The 26306-nt window shown below is 44.6% G+C and overlaps 1 protein-coding gene across 1 annotated transcript; it reads left to right on the forward strand.

The window, feature by feature from the left end:
- The first annotated feature begins 1007 nt into the window (after nt 1–1007).
- TRAM1 (translocation associated membrane protein 1) lies at nt 1008–26306 on the forward strand. Its single transcript, XM_069731446.1, has 11 exons — nt 1008–1250; nt 4495–4558; nt 8700–8818; nt 9529–9645; nt 10865–10923; nt 13974–14058; nt 14205–14275; nt 15510–15614; nt 15914–16057; nt 24208–24365; nt 25545–26306. The coding sequence occupies exons 1-11, from the start codon at nt 1128–1130 to the stop codon at nt 25616–25618; spliced, it is 1119 nt and encodes a 372-aa protein (XP_069587547.1). The 5' UTR covers nt 1008–1127; the 3' UTR covers nt 25619–26306.

Raw genomic sequence — 26306 nt, forward strand, 5'->3', positions numbered from 1 at the left:
TGTGCGCATGTCTGTAAATGCCTAACTTCTTACTATATAAAGAAGGGGCAGCGCCCAGTGAGGCAGGCGTGCTCCGGGGCTACCCCTGTTTATGAACACACAACCTTTGTGCTGCGTGTCATTTACTTGGATTCCTCAATCCAGGAAGCCAGGGACGGAAAGAGGACTCAACAGCAGTATTACGCACTATATGGGTTATAGTGGCAGGCTATGGTAGTATTAGGCTCTGTGTGGTGATATTACACAGGCACTGTATGGCAGTATTACGCACTGTATGGTGGTATAGTGGCAGGCTATGGCAGTATTACGCTCTGTGGTGACATTACTTGGGCAGAGCAGTCTCTCTCGCAGTCACTTCCCACTTGCTTTCCCATTCCTCTTCCAGGTAACATATGTCTTTATAGTCTCAGTCTCCATAGCTCGCACGTGCTGCCCCCACACGTCTCCGGTTCTTTATGCCGAGCTCTGTCCGTACTGCACACTGTGACCGGGCACTGGCCCCTCAGTACACACAGATAACTGCAGCATGTGACTGTGGCCTGGCTTCTCACACAACGAACACACCATAACTGTACGGGCCGGGGAGACACCGCTCTGTCCGACGTGTTACTCGCTGCGGCCAATCACAGAATACCACATCCTTACTGGACCAGAGCGGCCCCTCCCCGTTACGTCACTGCACGTACACCACGTACCTCAGAAAAGTGAAACGTCCCAATACAGAAAACGACGTAACGCACCGTTCAGCCATCTTTATTGTGGGCGCGCAGCTTAGGGCAGCATGTTAAAGTGCCATGAAAACAGTGAACAACAAAAACGCGTTAACTTGTTGTGTTTTCCTTTGGTGCTGATAAAGTTTACGAACAACACATTGTATATTGGCTTTTGAACAACTTTATACAACTTTCTCCACGTTCAATTTGCCCAGAAGTAAGATGGCGGGCACGAGGACAGCAACCGTTGTCTGTCACGTGACTCATAGAGGACGTGGCTCCTCCCCGCAATGCTGACGTGGTGTCAACAGCGTTAGAGTATAGCGTCATCTCAGAGGGAGAGGAGGAGGCGGCGCGCCCGGTGCTGCCCCAGTTGTCCCTGGTGTGTGCGACACACGAGCGCCGTCCGTCATCATGGGCATCCGCAAGAAGAGCAGCAAGACGCCTCCTGTGCTGAGCCACGAGTTCATCATCCAGAACCATGCGGACATCGTCTCCTGCCTGGCTATGCTCTTCTTACTGGGGCTTATGTTCGAGGTGAGTGCGGCCTGAGAGGGGCCGGGGAGAACTACAAGTCCCAGCAGTTGCCGGCGCATGGTGTTGTGGAGTCGCTCACTGCTGGGACTTGTAGTTCTCCCCGCAGCTCCCCTGCAACGGTCCCGGCTCCGCTCTTTTCCTGCTTCTTTCTTACTTTTCTGCACTCTTCCCATCTGGTTTCCCTATTGGTGCAGCTGCGGTGTTTCCATTCCTCTGGCAGATTCCACATCAAACACCACTAGATAAATCCTAGACCTGATGTGGCTGGTGTACTTACACTGAGAATCCATGTAATCATGGCTGAATAATCCCATTAGGACGTTTTCCTGCCTGCTATTAAAATGTTTACGCGTATACAGCCATCTTGACATGGGTTTTCCCGGTAAGTACACCAGGCTCATCCGGTCTTAGATTTTTTTTTTTTTAAATAACACAAATAATTTTGTATTGTGAGTTGCTAAACAACAAGTAGCGGTGTCCTCCGCACTGAGTGGTCGGTGCCCAGGACTAGTCACCATCTTGTACACGTGGCTTGTCACACAGCTGTATGTCAGTGATCGGTAATAAGTACAGCTGCACCATCCGGTCCTGCAGATCCCTAGGAGTAGGGCATGTGCACACCTGGGTATAACATTGCTGTTTCCTTCACATGTGCTCAGATCAGCAGATCTTCATCAGTCATTGGGATCTCCCTGTAATGCTCCTGGACACTTTCTACACAAACAGACATTCATGCAGAAGTGCTCGTCAGACTGGGGACCCCCGTCACATGCACTGCGGATTGAGGCATTCAGTCCCCTGTGGCAGCAGGTCTCAGCCCACCATCGAGGGCCAGATGCCAGGGCACCCCCAAATGGCATGGCGCCCCTCTAGTTTCCATGTGAGGTCTGGTCTGTGTAATGAACAGTAGTGATGGTTTGGGGGGAGTCTGCATCATGTCTAGGACGTCTGGCTGTTCTCATCGATTTCGTCACACAGATTATTTTTCTATAATTGATGCTTCTCTAGCTGTTGCCATAGTGCGGGTACATGCTGGGGGTTGTAGTTTTTGTGCCAGCAGGTTGTTCATCACTGGTGCTCGGATATGATCACTTCCATATGTTATATAACATAATGGCCACATTTGCTCTCAATCATCAGATTCATAAAATAAAAAATGTGCATTTTTTCTACAAGCCGGGACAGAAAGTTCTGCTTCCAGATGTAGAGAAGTGTGAGGACTGAAAAGGAGCCTGCTCGTTCCTCTATTCCTCCGACCGGCTGGTGACTTCACTGTGCAGCCATAGTGTTATGTGCATTGTGCACGGGTAGATCAAGCCAGAGCCGCTGACACTAGGAGTGAGCACTGCAGATACCAGGGGACAGCAGAATTACTGCATCACTCAGCCATGGCAGACCCCTACCTATAGGAACACATATGCTTGGCCACACTTACATGTTTCTGGTGGAGTCTGCACAGGTAGAGGGGTTTGAGCTGACTTTTGCAGGTGTATATCTGGCATTAGAATTAGAAGATCTCCCCTATCCATAAGCTAGGTGCCAACTGGCTGATTAGTGGGGGTCTGACCTTTGGGACAAAACACAGGTACCACCGCTCTATTTCTTCTCTAGGCCTGCTACAGATTGCATGGTACATTGCTCTTTTTCTGGTAAAGAATGAATGGCGCAGTCTTGCACGTACCTGGCCACTAGTGATAAGCGAGCACGCTCGGGTGGTCTCCAAGTATTTGTAGTTCTCGGAGATTTAGTTTGTCGATGCAGCTGCATGATTTGCGGCAGCTAATACATGTGGGAATTGCCTAACAAATGGGCAATCTACACAACAGCTGTATAAACTGGTCCAGTTTTTTAGCCCATATAAGTGGAGCGTGACATCCTGATTAGATTTATGACCTCCATTTTCCCCCCTCCTTGTGAGGATAATGGAACAGTAAGTTTCCTGCAGTCTGAGTAAGGCTATGTTCACATTAGCGTTGCGTCGGGCGCAGCTGCGGCGACGCATGCGTCATGCGACCCTATATTTAACATGGGGGCGCATGGACATGCGTTGTCTTGCGTTTTGTGACATATGCGTCATTTTTGGCGCAAGCGTCAGGGCGCAGAGGACGCGGCAAGTTGCATTTTTTTTGCGTCCAAAATCAAGCCAAAAAAGGACGCATGCGTCACAAAACAATGCGTTTTTGCATGCGTTTTGCATGCGTTGTGTGTTGCGTCGCCGACGCAACACACAACAACGCAAATGTGAACGTAGCTTAATTGCGTGCAGCCCATGTCATCACAATTGCCATTTTCAGTATTATCCCTGTATTTCTGTGCTTTATTTAATGACTATTACATTTTTATTTTGTCTGATATCTGGCTATTAGATTATTGAGCTGATGTGACTTGGCTGGTGGCCTTGTGCAAGGACTGACCTCCTCCACACATGACACATGCAGATCTTGTGTAGCCCCCTATTCTGTACAGGGTATAGCTGATATGGCTTTGTGCTGATGAGTCACCTGAGCCCGGAGTAGGCAGCTGGAGCCTGGGTGGCCGGCGTGCTCCGGAGGCTGCAGCGTGCTCCCCTGGCTGTGTGCCTAGAACTACAAGGAGATGTGAACGTGGCAGCACAGTTTGGCTGCGTCCTGTCATGAAGAAGTTTAGCTTGTGGCCATGAAGTCAGTAGCAGTACATGATAACCCCTGCAATGTCAGCTGCTTCATTAACCGCTCTATTAATATACAATCATAACCCCGGAATTGGGGCCTCTATAAGTACTGATCTATTGTCAGCTGCAAATAAGTCTCTACGCAGGGCTTGTGCACATGGGCGCTAGATATATAGATATGCTGCATATTCTGTATACGGAGACTCCTCAGCGTGTGCACTGCTGCTGCACGACGCCACCGATTACACCTGTACATGTCCCACCATGCTCCCCCTGTCACTAGCCCTAGTTGTGTGCACGCAGTCGCCATGATGGATGAGAATAAGCAAATGGCTATGGAATACTGGAGACGGCAGCCACGGGCATCAGGTTGGCATCTTGTGTTCTGCATATTTACACCACCTCTACGTCACCTTTCTGACAACATGGCGTTAGTTTCCTGTGTCTGGTGTGGGTCTGCCGGCCGTGAGAAGCCGTGTCTGGTGATGCTGGTGGGTCTAGTTCTTCACACTCTGGTTATTGATATTTTCACTTGTGTCTGTGCTTGTTGAGAACAGTAACAAGAACTCTTGTCATTTTTCTTCTTCTCTTTAGATTACAGCAAAAGTGGCCGTCATGTTTGTCACGCTACAGTATAATGTCACCATTCCAGTGGAAGGTAAGGAGATTCACGCTGACCTTGCATCGCAGCACTTAGAGGAGCCGTCACCAGGTTAAAAGTAGACGGCGTTACTCTTCTTTTATGGGCTCATACTCACTTGCGTGAAATACGGCGGAATCTCGCATGGTAACAGCCAGCTCTGGCGCCAACACTTGGGAGCGGAGCGTGCAGCTCCATGTATTGCTATGTGGCCGCACGCTCTGCTCTGGAGTGCTGGCAGCAGAGCCGGGTTTTAACATGCGAGACTCGGCCGTATTTCACGCAAGTGAGTATGAGCCCTATTACTGATGCTCGCCTGAGTGTTTCATTTTATTGATTTTTGTTGTTATTGGTTTAAATCCCCATATGGGTTTAGTTAGCTTTTTTTATATGCTGCTAACCTCGGTCTTTGAGTGGGCGGGGTTCTCATGGTGGCGTGTCCTCTGGGGGTGTGGCTAGTGTGGTTCTTTGGGGGCGTGTCTTTAGGCAGCTCGGCATAATTATTCTGTGAGCATTGCCTCCTTGGTGAAGACCATAAAATTAGGATTAAATAAAAACGCCCATACCTCTAGAATCCTATGACGGATTTAAAGGGAACTTGTCACTCCAAAAATCGAAGATGAGCTGCGGCCACCGGCATCAGGGGCTTATCTACAGCACTCTGGAATGCTGTAGATAAGCCCCTGATGTATCCTGAAAGATGAGAAAACAAGATTATACTCACCCAGGGGCGGTCCCGGTGCGGTCCGATGGGCGTCCCGGTGCGGTCCGATGGGCGTCCCGGTGCGGTCCGATGGGCGTCCCGGTCCGGGGCCTCCTATCTTCATAGGATGACGTCCTCTTCTTGTCTTCACGCTCCGGTGCAGGCATACTTTGTCTGCCCTGTTGAGGGAAGAGCAAAGTACTGCAGTGCGCAGGCGCCGGGCCTCTCTGACCTTTTCCAGCACCTGCACACTGCAGTACTTTGCTCTGCCCTCAACAGGGCACACAAAGTACGCCTGCGCCGGAGCAGCAGCGTGATGACAAGAAGAGGACGTCATCGTAAGAAGATGGGAGGCTCCGGACTGGACCGGACCGCACCGAGGACCGCCCCTTGGTGAGTATAATCTAACCTCTTTTTCTCATCTTTCAGGATACATCGGGGGCTTATCTACAGCATTACAGAATGCTGTAGATGAGCCCCTAATGCCGGTGGCCGCAACTCCTCTTCGATTTTTGGGGGTGACAGGTTACCTTTAACCCCTTTCTGCCAGCTGACGGAATAGTACGTCAGCTGGCAGATCCCCTGCTTTGAGGTGGGCTCCGGCGGTGAGCCCACCTCAAAGCCGCGACATGTCAGCTGTTTTGTACAGCTGACATGTGCGCGCAATGAGCGCGAGCGGAATCGCGATCCGCCCGCGCCCATTAACTAGTTAAATGCCGCCGTCAAGCGCTGACAGCGGCATTTAACTAGCGCTCCCGGCCGCGCGGCCGGGAGTACTCGCACTGCGAACCCCCGTCACATGATCGGGGGTCAGCAGTGCATCGCCATAACAACCAGAGGTCTCATTGAGACCTCTATGGTTGTTGATGGCCGATTGCTTTGAGCGCCACCCTGTGGTCAGCGTTCAAAGCAACCCTGCATTTCTGCTACATAGAGGTGATCTGTACTTCACCTCTATGTAGCAGAGCGGATCGAGTTATGCATGCTTCTAGCCTCCTATGGAGGCTATTGAAGCATGCCAAAATTTAAAAAAAAGTGATTACAAATATAAAAAAAATAAAAAATATATAAAAGTTCAAATCACCCCCCTTTCGCCCCAATCAAAATAAAACAATAAAAAAAAAAATCAAACATACACATATTTGGTATCGCCGCGTTCAGAATCGCCCGGTCTATCAATAAAAACAAAGGATTAACCTGACCGCTAAATGACGTAGCGAGAAAAAAAATCAAAGCACCAAAATTACGTTTTTTTGGTCGCTGCAACATTGCATTAAAATGCAATAACGGGCGATCAAAAGAACGTATCTACACCAAAATGGTATCATTAAAAACGCCAGCTCGGCACGCAAAAAATAAGCCCTCACCTGACCCCAGATCACGAAAATTGGAGACGCTACGGGTATCGGAAAATCGCGCTTTTTTTTTTTTTTTTTTAGCAAAATTTGGAATTTTTTTTCACCACTTAGATAAAAAATAACCTAGACATGTTTGGTGTCTATGAACTCGTAATGACCTGGAGAATCATAATGGCAGGTTAGTTTTAGCATTTAGTGAACCTAGCAAAAAAGCCAAACAAAAAACAAGTGTGAGATTGCACTTTTTTTGCAATTTCATCACACTTGGAATTTTTTTCCCGTTTTCTGTTACATGGCATGGTAAAATCAATGGTATCTTTCAAAAGTACATCTCGTCCCGCAAAAAAATAAGCCCTCACATGGCCATATTGACGGAAAAACAAAAAAGTTATGGCTCTGGGAAGGAGGGGAGCAAAAAACGAAAATGAAAAAGCGGAAAAAGCTCCGGGGGTGAAGGGGTTAAAAAAAAAAAAAACAGAACACTGGAGGGAGCAGCAGGAATAAAGTAAGAGCATAAAAACCCTGGGCACGTTTAACTTGGGGGTCTTCATTAAGACCATAGATACTCATAATAAACCTGACCGCACATATGACAGAACTGTCAACCAAACATTTGTATAAATGACGACCATCTTCCCCGGCTCTCCCCACACGCGAGTGCACTCAGCTGAGTGTTCAGGTGCTCTTTATAGGCACAGAGGTGACAGGTGCTGCCAGACCTGCGGCATATCTACCCTTGTAACAAAAGGACTTGTTTTGAAATTCCAACCACTTGATCCTTTTATCTGTCAGGGGATGCCAAAAACCACATCGGATGGTCGGCCAGACCCACTAAAATTGGTGGGCTTAGCAAATTTTCATATATAATGCATATGGGGGTCTTTAGTTATAGAAAAAAATATAATGCATGCAAAATTAATCTAATTGTTTTTCTTTTCCTCCATGTTGCATATCTTTTGAAAATCACTTAAATGTTCTGTAAAAAAAAAAAAAAAAGTCCTGGTGGCCCACCCAGTTTTCTTTTTTTTCCCAAGCTGCCGACGTGACTGCTGTGGGCATGTGCCGTATTTTATGTCACTACCGCTCAGTTTCATTTCAGTAGCACATCACTGACTGTGAGGCCATTGATTGTCTGCAGTGGTCACTTGATGGCAAACAAAAACGGAGAGGACCACCTGAGCATCAGGCTATGGAATGGAGAGCAGAGTAGTGTTCTTATTTATTTATTTTGCTTTATAGCATTTGTTGCTGTTTTTATTTATTTAGGTTGGAGAAGCCTTTTAATATAACTTATCCTTCCCCTCTCTGATGGGTTGTACCATACAGGGATGTAAATGTAGGTGGGCACTAAAATAATAATATAAAAGACTCAAGCCCCAAAATAGAGTGGTTGCTGGTGGTGTGTGTTATTTCTGGGCTCTGCACGGGTGTATGGTTGGGCAGCCCACCAGGCACACACTCATTTCTTAGGAGGTTGTCATTATATAAAGGAGCAGAACTCTGCTGCCGCACTACTCTAGTGATGTAGCCACGAATGTTAGGAAGGGGTCTGTCCGTGTCTACACATGGTCTCTGCTGCCATGCTGGAAGCCACATTAATAAGAATTGTGGCCCTATGTTTCCTGATTGATGGCTCTCCACTGTCTGTCAGCCCTATAGACAATAAAAGGGCCACAGTGTGCACATGCAACACCGATCCACTCTAAAGCCCACCATAAACATGAGCTGGCCCTACCATACACCCGTGCCACCGAGCCTTCCTGAGTATTCAGCGAGGTGACAGCTCTGGCAGCCGCTTATCTTCCATGGGTAAAGGGATTGAGTGTTAGAAATACAATTGCTTGATCCTTCTTGGGGTACAGTTGGAAGCCCCCTATACACATCAGGTGGTCGGCAGGTCCTGCTGTCTTTCATCTAATGTATATGGGGGACCTTAATTGGGGTGAAACAGGACTCCCATCTTTGTAATTGGTGGGAGCCCCCCAGCTGTCATTAGTTATTCTGTGGGTAGGCGATAAGGGATTTATCCCACAATTACAACTTGAGGCTTCCGTAAGTTTTCCTATATTACAGAGAACGGTTCATTCTTATCTTCCAGGTTTTCTCGCAGAACCAGTTTCATTATATCACTATGGCATCAAAGATGTGGCCACCGTTTTCTTCTACATGCTTGTGGCAATAATATTACACGCTGTTATACAAGAATATGTGTTGGACGTAAGTAATTTAGTATCCGATCCAAAAATCCGTCTAATCATTCATGAAATATTGCCCAAAAGCAAAATGATTCTAATCTACATGTCATGTAGGAAGGACAGCAGTATTTTCCTTTCTCATGATACTGGCTTTTTTTCCGCTATTTTAAATGCTTGGTAATAATAATATCTATTTTTGGGGGGGATTTTACTAGAATAGTTTTTTGATTACTGTATCGACTGTTACGATCAACTACTTTGATTATATCATTGGTCCTGAGCCTCCTGAATCAGGGGCCTGTATTTCTGACCACAGAGTTGGTGTTGTATGTGTAGCCACGCGCCTTATGGTGAGCTTGCAATATTCGATACCAGCCGTTAAATCTGCCAAATTGTAAACTGATGTAGACAAGCCGACCGTACAATGAGCACAGAACAATCATTAGTATAATTGTTCTGTGCCCGTAGAATATCATTGTACCTGTCTGATTTACACAGGACAAGGTGCTAATGAGAATAATACTTTTTATTTTTTAAGGAAGCTTAAAAATTATTTCACCCGGCAAATGACCTGGTGATTGGTAGACTGTTCACATTGCCCAAATGTCTGGAACAAGTGTTCTTAGACCCGTTCCCAATAGTCAGCAATGCAGATTTAGTAAAAGTGAAATTGTTGGACTCCTTCCATTGTATATCGTGTCTTGGTTATTCCTTAAACTTTCTGTCTTTCAGAAAATTAACAGGCGCATGCATTTTTCCAAGACAAAACACAGCAAATTCAACGAGTCTGGGCAGCTGAGTGCTTTTTACTTTTTCTCTTGTGCCTGGGGAGCAAGCATCATCGTCTCGGTAAGCTATTTTGTTTACTAATAGGATGTGGTTGTATTTTGTGATTCTTGATTAGATTACTGAAACGCTCGTCTGCCTCTGAATACTACCGCTCACATCACTGCTCCAGTGGTAGCGCTGTCAAAATTTCACTAGTTGTATGGCTCTAAAATGACCAGAATTAACCCCGCTGATCCTAACTAGTAGGGAACGGGTCTTGCTGTCACCTCCACGCAAGCGTGGGGCCTAATGAAGGTTTCCAGCTCTGCCTCCTGGGTACTATAGTGCCATTAAAGGGAACATTGAATGTACCCTCAGATATTACCAGAAATACTGTTTGCCTTGAAAAGTAAAAAGAAATAAAAGTCCCGTCATGCGGCTGGCTTGTGGGAAAAAATAATCAAATCAAATAAAAGTGACTGCTTGTGGAACTGAAATGGCCTCCTGAACGGCTGTATGGGGTTCACATTGGAAGTGGTGTTTGGTTTTGTACAGACTTTGTTGTGAAGAATGCAGAACCCGTGCAAATAAGTGTGTGATCAAGCACTTAAGAATTAATGATCATGCTGACTACGTAACTACCCTCTACATCTAATGGCTGAGAATCTTCTCTAGGACTAGCTGCCTCCTGACAGCAAAATGACATCATAGATGGGACAAATTAGATCATTTTTGGGTTTTCGTGCAGTCCACTTTTATCGCTTGTTTTTATCCAATGTACCTTACAGGGAATTAGAATTGTTGACTCGTCCAATGTTACTTGAATGGTGGGTGATCAGTATAATTGCATGTCCTTTTTCCCCAGTGTTTTGACCCATGATTTGCTCTGGTGTACTTGTTTTTCTATTTGTGGCTCCTGAGCCGGTCAGCGGTGTGTAGTTGTCGTTCCTATGTGTATACGGGTACACGGCAGGGCATTGTTCTCCCGCTCGGCTTTCTGATCTCTGTGCAGTAAATGGTTCGGTAACATGAAGGAAGTATGGTTGATCATTACAGACTGAGCTGCAAAGCTGGCAGTGTTTGTGGTATTAGTGTTCCCATAGTAACCACCTCTGAACGATAATGTTATTTTCAGCAAAATCACTACCTGCACAACCACTAATTAAAATGTTTGGATACTGCGCTAATGGATGAAGAATGCCGTCTAATTCACCGATGGAAGGGGATTAGCTTTTGCTGAGGCTTTAAGCTAGGTTTGTTTTTTTTAATATACGGATTTTCTATTTTGTTCTTTTCATAGGAGAACTACCTTTCAGATCCAACAAGCTTATGGAAAGGATACCCCCACACTTATTTTCCGTAAGTATTCTCTTCATGTGAGTGCATTTACACTGGCTGATTATTGGGGGTTCCTCAGTTCGCTCTTTTCCCGATAATTGGTGAGTGTAAACAGGTCTCCGGGCATAACGAGCGACGAATGAGCAAAATGCCACTTCATCAATTGAAATTGTTTTTTTATACTGTAAATTTTTATTTTTTTATCAAATTTTTGACCAAGAAACATAAATCTGGACAAACTTTACAATACAAAAAATGAGGAAATGAGAACGACAATGATTCTCCAACCAAAATAAAAGTAAGCATATACAAATTATCGTACATGTAACCTTAAATTATGGGAACAAAAAGACAAGACACACACCATAAGGAAAGGGGGGGATCAAGCATTCGAGGATTGGCCTAATCTATTCTCTGAGCCCAAAAGTAATCCCATGGAGCCCAAACCGAGTCAAAATGAAATTGTTTTTGAGCTTGCTTAAAGGGGTCGCCACTGTCCAAAAAGTAACCTATTGTTTAAATCAGGTTTTCATGTTACATGTTTGGGGGGCAATCTTTATTACAAATTAGAAATTTTGCAATTTTAGTTTGGTCACTGAGGCTTTTGTTTAGCCTCTTCTTTTTATATTAGGAGTGAATGCGCATATACATAGCTACAACGGTCAGACTGGCCTCATCTGTTGCATTGAAGCATCAAATGAGATCGTTAAAAGGTCCTTGTGAAGGAGGGGAGCCGAGGGAGCTGTGACATCGCCTGCTGTGATTGGTGGATCCTGTGTTATCAGCAGTGTGTAGGGGTGTTGCCTGTCAGTATAAGGGTATGTTCCCACTTGGCATATGCAGAGCGCTTTGGACGCAGCGGACAACCGCCCTTTCCAAAGCGCTGCCGGCTTTTGAACGCCAGTGATTCCGCATGTGTAGAACACATGCGGAATCGCTGCGTCCTATATATAGAATGGTGCTATTTATCTTGTGGAGACTGAGTGTCTCCGCAAGATAGACATGCTGCAGTCTATAAAGACGCACCACATGTGCGTATACGCAGGTCTGCCACTTGCATCTTTGTACGCATAGTGGATATGGGATTTCATAAAATCCCCTCCACTATGCTGTAACATCTGGACACTGAGGCTGTACCCAGCGTCCAACCCGCAGCAAATACGCCATGTGGAAACATACCATAATCCTACCCAGATGATTACGAGCCTGCTGAAAACTCTTCCTGAAAGGGCAGGACATACGAGTCTTGTAAAAAAAAAAAACCCCAGTGTCAAAATTTCCAAATTGCGAGATAACCAATTTTATTTTGTAGTAATAATTGTGATACAAATACATGTTGCATAAAAACCTGATTTAAAAAAAAAATCTATTGTTTAAATCGCCTCTTTTGGCAGCTCATTGTCTTGTGTATATAGACGATGTGCTGCCGAGAACAATGCAAGTCTATGTATATGGAATGTTGTGTTACCATTTGTTCTGAGCGCTCCCCAGATCCTCTGCTGCTGCTCCGGGCTTTGGTGACAGGCTGCAGTGATGTCATGGCTGCAGGGTTCAGCAGCTCTGCTGATGTAGGCAACACAAGCAGTTGAGTTTAGTGATTGGCTGCAGCGTTTTCCAGTTCTGTAGATATGACATCTTTCTGCAGCCTGTTAATAAAGACCAAGGCAGCCCTGAACCTGGGGATCATGTTTACAAGTAAGTTTAATATCTTCTACATGGAACCTTTTTAGAGAATTTTTTTATAATATATGTTATATAATCGCAACCTGTTTAAAGGGAACCTGTCACTAGAATCATTCTGTCCGAGCTTGAGATTGCACCAGGTATGTTGTACGCTGACTGGTGACTGAAATATTTCGTTTGAAAATCAAAGGGTCTGAGGCCGTAGAGAGAGATGTGACTAGTCCAGCGCCTCTCCCTTATGTGCACATGGAAGAGACCTGTCAATTAGTGATGAGCGACCGTGCTCGGGTGCTAGCCTAGTGACTTCAACGTGCTCGAAAAATATGTTCATGTCCCCGCAGCTAAAATGTATCACAGCTGTTCAACAGCCACAAGACATGTAGAGGTTGCATGTATGTTAGGAAATCCCTGCATGTGTTGCGCCTGTCGAACAGCCGCTGGGACTCTAACGTATTTTTAGAGTATGCCAAAGTCACTCTTGTTGGCACCCGAGCATGGTTGGATAGCACCTTATTCGATCACATTAGCTCATCACCACGGTCAGTCAACTAACCAATGCTGGAAGAAACCAACTGGGGGCAGCACTGAGCTAGACAGGTCTATCCCTATGGTCCCCGGCAAGCTTTTCAAGCTTTCTACTCCCTGAACCGCTGCAGAGTGCCTTGGCCAGCCTGGATCTAGCAACAGGCACTTTTTAATCTGTCCTGTAGACAAGGCTGAGGTGGCCATGCTGTCACTAGGGCTAAGATTGTTCGCTCCACCTGTCAGCACCGAATGCGCAGCCAGTATAGCAGTACAGGCCCAGCCAATGAAATGAACTGTTGCATTTGTTACAGCACAGGCTGGAGGATATTAAATAATGACAAGCAGCCGTGCACAAGCTCCAGCTACTGCTAATTACAAGAGGGAAAGGGGTCTACCATGTCCGATTTTCCAGTAATTCTTGTCCGAATAATGGGTGCCAATCTAATTGTAGATCTTCAAGTGAGTGCATCATGAAGAAATGGAGGAATGCAGCACATCCATACTTCTTAAAATTAATATTTCTTTATTTGGAATCTATAACAAAATGTCAAATGCTTACAATGTGGATTTTATGACGCATTTCTGGCATCTCCGCCTTTATCCATATATACTATAAACAAGGGTGCAGAGTCGTCAGAACACATCAGTGATCATAGCCATCATATTATGTGTTTGCCATTTTATTATTGATTCCCAAAAAATAAATATTGTTTATCAGAAGCTTCAATGTGCCGTATCGTACCTTGTTTTCATGATGATTGTATGTTACCCGTGTCTTGCTAATTCTTTTGGGCTGAGAAATTAACATGTGTGTCACAGCTCCTGTATAGAAAACTGACATTTTTCTTTTTGTTTCTTTTTAGATTCCAAATGAAATTTTTCTACATTTCCCAATTAGCTTATTGGTTTCACTCCTTCCCGGAACTTTATTTCCAGAAAACAAAAAAGGTAAATGTTGTAATGCATCTGCGTAACTTCTACATGGCACAATGGTTTTGTGTGTATATAGAGGAGTATTGATCACCTTAGTCTATCGAGCTGTTAGAATTGGGTAGAAAAAAAAGTGCTAGTGCTCAAATAAATTTTTCTTTCAGGAAGATATTCCTCGCCAGCTGGTTTACATTGGACTGTACCTCTTCCATATTATCGGCGCTTATGTCCTAAAGTAAGTTGAACTCTGAGAAAATCTTTAAAATGATGATCTGACTAATAATTGATACGATACTGACTTCCTGTCACTGGTCCACTCCACATCCAGTTATTAAGGTAACCTGGTTTGCCTATAATTCTGATTTAAGATGCATTTAGATGGGCAGATTTTTGTTGATCAGCGCCCGTTTACCCTGTAATGAGAGAAAACATTCATTAGTGTCGGTCAGACCAATCTGTTTAAACTAAGCACATAGGCTTGTCAGGGACATGGCTCCTATAAAAATCGCTGGGTCCTATCACTGGAGTGTATCCATGTTAAATGGCGCTCTCCATCTGCCAGTGACATTTAAGTGATGTCCTTACTGGTGTACAGATGCATCGGGTCTCATTGGTCCTGGGATAGTGTGGAGCTGATGGGTTTTTATAGCCTGCTGAAGGCCCTCGTAACTGATGTGATGGTCTTCGTGCATAGCTCAGCCACGGGCTGAGCTTCATTAAGACCATCACAATTTCACTATATACTGCAGTGATTGCAGGTTCAACTACCCTAAGGAGTCGAAAAACGTAAACTAGCAGGAAAAAAAAGTAAAAAAAAAAAAAAAAATGTATAAAAGTTTAATTCCCCCCCCCCCCCCCCTCCTCCAAAAAATGGGGCCCTAAGATTGCTATTTTCAATAGCATCCAAGAAAAAAATGAAATCAATAGAAACATCAACTGATGGTGCAAAGAAACAAGCCCTCACACAGCTCCAGCAACGAAAAAAATAAAGTTTGAGGTCTTGGATAATAGCAACAAACAATTTTTTTTTCACAAAAACTAACATGACAGAAGGACAAGTGTGATATCCACATAATCGTACGGATGTGGAGAATCAGGTTACTCTGTCACTTTAACCACACAATGATTGCTGTAAAAACAAAGCCCGAATAACGATGGTGTTTTTTTGTTTTTTTTTAACCTCATTTGGAATTTTTTTTTTTTTTTTTAACTACATTCTTCAACACATGACATAGTAAAATTAATTGTGTAATTCAAAACTACAACCTGCCCCCCAAATAAAAATCAAAACAAAAAAACCTTTGTACGGCTTAGTAAACAAAAGAATTAAAAAGTTATGGCACTTGGAACGAGGGGAAGATTAATGAAAGTGTAAAAAACTTAAAATTCTCTGGTCCTTAGTGTTCACTTGCAGTTGGTGTGTGACAGTCAGGGATTTGTGCTAATGGTCTTTTTCAATTCTATTACAGCCTCAATCATCTCGGTCTGGTTCTTCTGGTCCTCCATTACTTTGTGGAGTTTCTTTTCCACATTTCTCGCCTTTTTTACTTCAGTAATGAGAAATACCAGAAAGGGTAAGTTATTTTCTGAGTTCTGCTCGAGCTTTACAGGAATCCATCATCCGCTATCCGACTGTTCATTAATGTTGGTCATGGCACATGATAGAAGTGGTGGCCAGATAGAATTCTGAATTGTCCAAAGTATTAAGATAATGGGAGCACTAGAATAGAAAATATAATTTATCTGCCTGTGATTTAGCGGATCTACAAAATGTAAACCCAATGTCCCCTTAAATCTGATGGTCTAGATCGGCATCCTTCTGGGAGCTGCACCGTGTAAGTGCTTACCAGTGTCCGCTTCTCCCTGTGCGCAGGTTTAGTCTCTGGGCCGTCCTGTTTGTTCTGGGCCGCCTGCTCACACTTATCCTCTCCGTTCTCACTGTTGGATTTGGACTTGCTCGCGCAGAGAATCAGGCTTTGGACATAAGTTCTGGAAATTTCAACATACTGACAATAAGGTACGTGTTTGCATGAAAATGGCCTCTGAGAGAGCAGACTGCAGTGCAGACTGATCTGAAGGAAAAGAAGTGCATCGTTACTGTTATTTCCTGCTATTTTATCTATTTCCAATTCCACAGTATAGTGGACATTTACAGATCTGCCTCGGCTAATGTTTGCTAGCACCCCTTTGAATTGATTTCGACAGGATCCACCAACGGTCTTACTGGGACAGCCCAGTAGAAGGCAGTATTGTGCATGTGAACATTTTACATACTTAAAGGGAACCTGCCATGTTTGATAACACTTAAGCTTCAGGGTAATAGCTTTAGGAAAGTGCCTGGCCACTGTACTGAAAATGCAGCACCCAGGAAAAAATAAATGTATTCCTTCTGGAAGTCACCAGCTTTCAGTCATACAGGTGTGACCGGAGCAGTTAGTCACCGCTCACAGGACTCAGCGTGGTGGCTGTAATATGCAGTGGCACTGACTGACGGCTCTGGACTGATACATTGTAGAGCTGGCTGTCAGTCAGTGCTGGTGCAGCTTACAGCCACAACTCTCAGTTCTCTTAGCGCTGACTGTAATTTCTCAGTTCACGTGACTGAAAGCCAGTGGCTCCCAGTAATGAAAGATCATTTTCTTCCAGGTGCTGCACTTTCACTATGATGGCCAGGCATCTTCATAACTTTATTACCCTGCAGATTAAGCCTATAACTGCAGGTTAATAGCTTTATCGGACATGACAGATTCCCTTAAACTCAGTTTGTCCCATTTTCAGCACTTCTTCATTGCATGCTGTTGTCGGGGTCGTCACGACAATACCCTTCATCCACCAGTCATTCCAAATCAAGATAAAGGCAGTGGTACCAGAGCGAAGAATGAGTCAGACAAAATCTGGTTCAAACTCAGCAACTACCCGTATGTCTACAAAGTGTAGTAACGTCTCAGCAACTGAACTGTTTATTTCATATACATAACATTATATAGTCCATTGGGGGAAGGTGTGCAGAGGGCAGGGTTAGGCGGGGTTTAGGGAATTTATCTAGTATTCAGTTCCTCTGGTTGGCTTGACATTATATGATAGATCCTCCTTCATCCACGTCACTTTAAGTTTCCATTTCTCCAGGGACGATACTTTAACTTCAGAAACGAAAGTAGATTCTTGGCAAGAACGAAAACTAGGGCATAATGCTAAGTTTCGGTTTACAGAGAAATGATCCTTGGCTTCTGGAATGTGAAACTTGTTTCTTCAGCAAAGTGAATCTGCAGCAAAGGTGAATACTGGCAGCCATCTTAAATACAGTCAAATTTGCATTTAGCAAGCAAAGGGGAAAAACTTATTGTTTCACAGCATAAGAATATATAAAAGTACAAAAGGGTATAAAAACGTATATTTTTACCTTGACAATCCCCCCTAAACACTAAGTTTTTCCCTAAAAAGAAAAATCCTTCGAGACTGTCCATGTGATGGGGAAAGGGGAGGTGGATTTCTTCATCCAGACACCTCAGAAGCTCTCCCCTTGTGAGAGGCCTCCAGGCAGCTGAACCCTTCACTAGCTTCACATGGAGTTCTCCCGCTGTCCCTAAACCAAATCTCTTTGCATCATCTGAGAGTAAGGGGTTTTGTCTAACATCTTGAGGGGGCGTACTTAGAGATTTCCCCTGGATCAGTGCCATCGTACTCTGGTGGGTCTACTTCTTGGTTGGGGAAGGTGCCAGTCGGAGTTGCCTCAGTGATAACCTTTTTATACAGGGGAATAACACAACAGAGGATTATCGATCCAACTACAAGAAGGGCAATCAGTACCAGACAAGCTTGTTGGAGGAATCCTTTGAGCCCACCCAACCAACCGGAAAAGAAAGATGTGTCTACTCCTGCATTAGTTTTTAATTCTGCTGCTAACCCATTTATCTTTTTAAGGGCTATCATGGTCTTTCCATTTACCCCAGAGTTCTGAGGGATATAGGTACAACATTCCTCTCCCACCATCCCACAGACTCCTCCTTTCTCAGCTAAGATCATATCAAGGGCTAGTCGGTTTTGGAGGGTCATTCTAGTGTTAGGGCGCAACTCCTCATCTATACCCTGCAAAGCATCACAGGTAAAATTGACAAACCTTTGTTCACTGTAATATGTGTAATTCATCCAATCAACATACTTATTAATCTGCACCTGTGGATTAAAGAAGCAAAGCCAACATAGATCTGGTTCTCGGCTTTAAATTGGTCAGGCACCCCCCTTGGCACTCCAACGCCATCGACATATAACAATGGATCTTCTTCATAACTCATGTGGAGCTGATCAAGGCTTCTCCTCATTCTGGTATATTCATCAGGTGTCTCTGGATCCCAAGGTAAAATCTTGAACTGCATAGCTAGTTTAACAAGGGTGCATTGACCTGTCCAGGTATTAGGCAACCTAGGACGGAGCTTACCATCTCCACATAACCAATAAATGTTGTACATGTACTGTGTATGTTTAGTTAGGAAATCAGTATCCAGGGAACTGTTCTCTTTACAGAAACCTGTCTTGAAGACCCCTACTGATGTACCTGTAGTGTCATGGGAATTATAGCAGGTATAATTATCAGCTAACACAGTTATCCCTCCTGGGACCTTTAATTTAGGTGCTTCATGAATTAGTGAGACATAATCTGAACAATCAGTGGGCTTTAGACCCTTCAACAGATTCATAACACAGGCAGTGGTATTGTCATCAGGAAAAAACAATGCATATGTGTATAGATGTGTATTCGCTGCAGCACAAGCAATACATCCTACAGAGATATTCTGGACTCGTACATTGTATCTTACCCATTCTAACCATAAATTTGTCCTTGGGACTGTTTGTGTTTCTATAGAGAAGACTTCTTGCCAACTAAGACCTGGAATGGGGATTACTTCGTTAACTATATTTTGCAAACGTTCACCTGGGCCTGTTTTAGCTGTACTGGTAACGGGGGCCTTGGTTGGTCTGAAGCTAATATCCTGGAGCTGTATATGGCCTAAATTCCCATAGTATCCACTATTAAACACATTATGAAAATACCTCCCCAGTACAATTGTTATCTCTGGTAACACATATATAATACTGGATAATTCCCTCTACCACCCGCTGAGTCTCGGGGCACTTGACTACATCGCAGAAATCAAATCACCAGATATTTACCGGGGCCGTTAGGTTTACCCAAAGAATAGTGGCACCGGAATTCTTATTTACAATAGGGGCCGAGGAGGTAGGGGCGAGGATGGCCCCCAGCCTCAGGACCAAAAACAACAGCAACATTTTCCTTCGATCACCATTGTGACTAAACGCTGGTCCGGTCTCTTTTGCAGTGTGAAGCGTGGATTCAGGTGCTCTTTTCTTCAAGTTTTACTGACATAGCTTTTCACGACCATAAAACCACCAGGCTTCAAATTGTGACCAGTGTCGGTTTCTGCTGAATCTGGAAGGGAAAAAGAAACTAAAACATGGGTGTTAGCAACATTTCTACTAAACTGAATAACATATTGAACAGCACGGTCAGTTTCTTCTGACAACTACTGAGACTGAAAATTTACAACTGAGAACCTAGCACCAAACAATATCTCATATGGGGACAGGCTATGTTTTGAAATAGGGGTAGTACGAATGTGTAAGAGCCCTGGCCATGGAGCCGTAGTCTCCTGCATCATTTTGGTCAATTGTCCCTTCAGTGTGCCGTTCAGCCTCTTAACTTTCCCACTGGATTGTGGAGAGTATGGAGTATGGAGGGCTACAGTGGATCCAAGCATTGTCAGAACCTCCTGATACACGAGAAGGAAAGGCCGGGCCTTGGTCACTTTCAGCAACTTCTGGAACACCATATCTGCATATAACTTCCATCACCAGTTTCTTTGCTGTGGTCTTTGCAGTCATGTTGGTAACGGGGAATGCTTCTGGCCAACTGGAGAACATGTCGACAACCACCAGACAATATTCATACCTTCAGACTTAGGCAACGTGATGAGGTCCTGTCGTCCACCTGGAGCTTTTGGAAATGATAATCGGGCTTAGCAAGATGCTTCGGGGGTACACGTTAAAGTTGACCGGGTTAGCAGGTCTGACAGATACCTCGATGTGTGGGACCATGCGCCCACGTGACAATAGCAGGGTACATCTGCTTAGGGAGACACACAAGTTGGTCCTTTTTCCAGCGACCATTGTCCATACGTGCTCCATCAGCTTTCCACTGCTTCACTTCTTCCTTTGGAGACATTCTCTGCATCGTCATTAAGCGGTCTCGCAGGGTCCGGTAGAAAACCTCAGTCTGGCATAGATCATCAGGTTCCTGTAGAGTCAGTGTTTCTTGTAACTGTTTACGCAGAGAGCGTGTGGTCACCATAGCTGGTATGGTCAGTTCAACGGGTAGGAGAGCAGCGGCTTTTACTTGCATATCCGCAAAGGCATTACCAACAGTCTGTGGACTGTTCCATGGTACCGTGCTCCTTAACTTTGATAATGGCCACCTGAGTAGGTAATTTGATTGAGTCCATGAGGGCTTTAACAGCTTCAGCATTCTTCACTGAGTCCCGGCAGTAGTAACAAATCCTCGATTGGTTCATAGGCTCCGAAATCATGAGCAATACCAAAGGCTTACTATGAGTCTGTGTATTTATTAGCCCGCCTGTCCTTGGCCAAAGTACATGTAGTAGACAGAGCCTGACATTCTGCTTCTTGTCCTGACAATGAGGGAGGGAGGGAGTGCAGCTGCGTGCACTACAGTGTCTTCTGTAGTAACAGTGTTTCCGGTGTGAAATCTGCCAAAATCATCACCATATCTTGAACAGTCTTTCAAGGGCCTTGTAGAGAGGTAGCATTATGCGGGATGCGTCCGGTATTCACTGACAATAAGTACATAGTCCAAGAAAACGCTGGAGCTCAGTCTCATCCTTTGTAGCTGACGGCTATTTTTTCTTTCTTCTGTGAGGTGTCTGGCACCCTGAAGGAGACAGTGACCCAAAAATATCACTTGACCAAGGCAGAACCGAAGTTTCTAGGCCGAAACCCGACAGTTCAGATCTGCCAGATACTTGCGAAAACTAACAGTGGCAACAATGGCTTCCTGCTCTGTCTGTGCACACAACAAAAAAACAAAAAAAAATTACCCACATACTGAAGCAGCATAACATAGGAATATTTTAACTGACAGGGTTAGAGACACTATCCCCCCTATTTTTTTTTTTTTTAAACTGATTGGGAAAGGACATGTGAGATACACATCTCATTATACTCATCTACATAGGGGTTATATAACATAAATACCATCTGACCATCATCTTGGCTCACCAACTCTCTAGGTCTGCTCAGGTGCACTTATACGTCCATCATATTATCTTTGTCTGTATATTGGGAAAGGTTTGTTCTCAGGGTCAGCCAATTATTTTAGCGTAGCTAGCTAGTCAGAGGGCTTCCAGGGATAATACTCCTGTATCTGTCTTACACTACCTGATGTGGTTGGTTCTCTGGTGGTGGGGGTGACTAGATGACCGGTTGGGGGTGACATGACATGCTGGTCTACAGCTCCTTCCCAAAAGGATTACTGTCAGCTTACTCCCAAAATTAATGTCCCCACTACCCACTATCCTGTGTCAGCTTTTTATATCACTACATGTGATCAGGAATCAGCGTAATTCACTTAGGTCAGGTTGCAGCACAGATTATACAAGTATTTCTTCAGTCTGGGTTTGTCTGACCGCAATATTTACAAATCCATCTGTCCTATCTTGGTCTGAGAATTAACATAGCGAGGGAGATTTCCAGACACAGGGTTAAAATGAATATTGGAGCGTAAGACTGGATTTGTGTAAGGGAGGGGGAGCTGGAGCTGAAGTCTTCTGCTTCTTGGGCCACTGATAAGGAAGCGAGCTGCGAGTTGTGTCCTTGAAGCTGCGAGGGGAGGGGGACTAGAGAGCGAGTGAGGATCGCTGCAGCTGCTGATACAGACTGGGTTAAGTTCTTCTGGAAACTTTGGCCCCCCTTTCTCTGGCCGGCAGCACAAAGAGGAGAAGTCAAAAAAAAAAAAAAAAAAACAATTTGCGCAGGGGTTCACCCCTCCCATCGGCTTCAAACACACACAGATAAGAATTTACAGCATTCCTCAACACAAAAGAAGAAAAAAGAAGAAAAACAACGCAGCTATTTGACTCCCCCCTCCCATCGCGTGTTTCGGAAAACCACACAGAGTGACGAAATACAGCAGTTCTCAGACTCAATTAATTTCTACAAAACCTTCACACAATTCATATACCAAAACACCTTAGAAAAACCAATGGTTGAGATATTTTATAGCCAAACACGGGCTCTGCATCCTCTCATCCTCCCTCTCCATCAACCTTTTTCCATCCCTCATTCTTTATCCTCGCGCAACTCGCAGATGAGCTTGCACTTGTTCTAACAATCCTTTATCTTTCAACATGCCCTTTTTGCTCTCTATGAGATAGTGCCATGTAGACGGCTGCAATCTCCCTGTCGAGGGCAATCCTACATGCTTGTACAACCTCTCAACATTCTTGACTGCCTTCTTGCCCTCCCGTGACTCTACTATTGTCTTGACTTCCACAGCATCCTCATCTAACCTGTGGGGCACGGACTTCTTCTTTAAGAGACGTAACATGACTCACAGAATACTACGCCCTTCTGCAGTAGGCCGCTGACAGCGACAGCAACACGTGTGTCCTAACACGGAGCCTCGCGCTCCACGTGTTATGAATAAAGAGCCTCGCGCTCAATATTTTTCCCTAACCTGAACACCAGTGATTACAGTCTGTCCTGTCACGATATTCTAAACGTTGGGAGGCTGTCTCCTAGTGAGACCCCTCCACTGTGTTTCTGGTGGTCCCCCTCTTGGGACGTCTTAATTACCGATATGTGCAAGTGTGTGCAAGTGTTTCTGGTGGTCCCCCTCTTGGGGACGTCTTAATTACCGATGTATGTGCGTGCAATATCACAGAGGCTACGTCTCCTATCCCAATCCACAAACTTCTCAATCTTTCACTCTATCACTACTAGGCAACAGTCACGGGTAGGGTGGTTGAATGGAGTACAATGACCGGTGGAGGAGGTGTGGTGTACACGAGGACGCGCAGAGTGCGACGTCTCTCAGTTGCTGGTTCGAAGCGTGGCACGGGATCGCGCTCGGTCTCACCACTCGACCAGTCACTCCCCAGACCCAAGGAGACCACAGACTAACCAATAATGGCTGAAACACTAGCAAGTGTGACACATACATAGTATGTGATCTCCACTTACCGTGTTTGGAGGGTGATCAGTCCTCGAGGTCAGCCACTACGGGTGTCGTCCACGGACGTCCAGGCATGGGTCCAGGGGGTCTCGGATCGCGGGCCACGCCCCACGTTGGTTGCGCCAAATTGTCGGGGTCGTCACGACAATACCCTTCATCCACCAGTCATTCCAAATCAAGATAAAGGCAGTGGTACCAGAGCGAAGAATGAGTCAGACAAAATCTGGTTCAAACTCAGCAACTACCCGTATGTCTACAAAGTGTAGTAACGTCTCAGCAACTGAACTGTTTATTTCATATACATAACATTATATAGTCCATTGGGGGAAGGTGTGCAGAGGGCAGGGTTAGGCGGGGTTTAGGGAATTTATCTAGTATTCAGTTCCTCTGGTTGGCTTGACATTATATGATAGATCCTCCTTCATCCACGTCACTTTAAGTTTCCATTTCTCCAGGGACGATACTTTAACTTCAGAAACGAAAGTAGATTCTTGGCAAGAACGAAAACTAGGGCATAATGCTAAGTTTCGGTTTACAGAGAAATGATCCTTGGCTTCTGGAATGTGAAACTTGTTTCTTCAGCAAAGTGAATCTGCAGCAAAGGTGAATACTGGCAGCCATCTTAAATACAGTCAAATTTGCATTTAGCAAGCAAAGGGGAAAAACTTATTGTTTCACAGCATAAGAATATATAAAAGTACAAAAGGGTATAAAAACGTATATTTTTACCTTGACACTGTCAGTAGCTATACCTGAAAAACTCTTTTCTAAATACAACCCTGTAGCAGTCCTAGTAACAATCCTTTATGCCTCTTAAACTGATGTATCTGATTCTGACATGATTGGCGCTCCTGATGAGTGCGACGTATAACCCGGCTTCTTGTGCTCCATCTTTCTGCTTCCAGAGTCAGTGTGCTGGCATCTATCTGCATAACACAGGCGTTTATGATGTGGAAGTTCATCAATTTCCAGCTGAGACGATGGAGAGAACATTCATCTCCACAGCCTTCACAAAAAAGGAGACCTGTTGCTTCTAAAGGCAAATCGTCAAGGAAGGAAAAAGGTGAGCACTCCATGGTCTGTGACATCCTGCAAGAAATATGTGAACCCAAGGTGTAAAAGCCTAAAATTCCCACTGCCCATTCACCATTCATGGAGAAAAGCAGATATCTAATAACGGCATATCCCACCGTTCCTCTTGGGCTGTCTGTACAGGTGATTCACTGTTATTGTAAAGCAGAATTTACTCTGGCTGAATATTGTGACAAAACGTTCCTTGGAACGCTACCTGTAAGGCTAAGTTCACATTTGCGCCGCTCCCGGCTGCGTCGGGCGCAGCCGCGGCGACACATGCGCCCCTATATTTAACATGGGGGCGCATGGACATGCGTTGCATTTGCGTTTTGCGACGCATGCGTCGCTGCAGCGCATGCGTCAGGGCGCAGGGAACGCTGCATGATGCAGTTTTTCCTGCGCCCAAAACCATGCAAAAAGCGACGAATGCGTCGCAAAACGCAGCGTTTGCATGCGTTCACATTTGCGTTGTGCATTGCGTCGCCGACGCAGCGCCGCACAACGCAAATGTGAACGTAGCCTAACAGCATAAATCGGCTGCCCATGAATCAGCAAAGCGCTCGTTTGGCTAGTTAGATTATTGTTAAGCAAGTTAAATCATTGTTGACAGCAGCACATCTTCCTGACAAATAGCAGTCCGTCAGTAATTGTTCTGTGTATGCAGAAAATGCAGCCGAACTGTCCAAACAGGCTAATGACGATGGCCAATTGGCAAACAAGTAGCTGATCGGTGGTCGCGTAATGCCACAAGTCAGGTGGTGTAAACCCATCCTAGCTCTGCATGTATATTTTGTCCAACTTGTTCTTTTAGCAAGGTCTAAATTAAGCATCAGGGGTTATTGGCATGTGCTACGTCTCCATTTGTACTGTGCATATTGCAGAAAGTAAGGGAGAGAAGCAAACGCTGGTCGCAGGGATCGCTTGACATAATGTCATGCAATCTCTGGGAGAGCAAGTGCCGACACTGGAGAGGAGTATACGTGTGATTATTTTACAAAAGTGGGAAACATGAAGACTGAGACAAGGTTATAGGAGCAGTGGACAACCCCCTGTAACAGTTTAATTCTAGTTTTAGAATGGACATGTTGGATACTGTAAAGCCATGCATGCTGAAACTGGTTTTAAATGCTGACACTTCCCCCCCCCCCCCCGTTTTATTTTTTTTCAGAGAATGGAGTCAATGGAACAGTAACCTCTAATGGAGCAGATTCCCCTCGCAGCCGTAAAGAAAAATCCTCTTAAGTTTAAAAAATGAAATCACATTAAAAGAAAATAATTTTCAATTGATGTACTCTGCTCCCAAAGAGAAGTTGCCTTGTGCTGTCCAGAGCCCCGCAGCACTAGAAATCTTACTGTTACAGCAGATAATGCAAAGTGTTTCCAAAAAAGTATATAATGCCACGGTCTCCAGACTGTACAGGGTGTTTTTTTTTTGTTTGTTTGTTTTTTTTCCCATTTTAATTTTTTATTTTTCTTTAGCATTTATTTAATGCTTGAACTGTCACAATCAGAACAAAGAAGAAAAAGTGGGCTGTATCTCAAAGTAAAAGAAAAAAAAAATTGGCTTTACCTGTTTTACACTGGTCAGAAGAAGACCAACTGCACCCCTGTCCTGCCAGACACCAGATCAAGCAAAGGAGACCAATCAATCAAAGGAAGCCAAATCTACCAATCCATATTCCTGTGTAAAGACAATGAGAAGTGATGAGGGGGAAGGGAGTGCAAATCCTCATTCATTTTGACATACTTGCAAGTCTTGCTAGTAATCCCTGTCCCATTGTACAGTTCCAGCATCCTACTCTTTTGATATGCCAACTGAAATGTTTAAAAGATGTAAATGCTGTGATAAATGTATTTTCACTTCAGTTTTTTATAAGCCAACTTTTGTTTATTTGATTAAAAACAACAAAATAAAAAAATTGAATTGTGA

The sequence above is a fragment of the Ranitomeya imitator genome, chromosome 6 (genome assembly GCF_032444005.1).
Source record: "Ranitomeya imitator isolate aRanImi1 chromosome 6, aRanImi1.pri, whole genome shotgun sequence".
NCBI classification, from domain to species: domain Eukaryota; kingdom Metazoa; phylum Chordata; class Amphibia; order Anura; family Dendrobatidae; genus Ranitomeya; species Ranitomeya imitator.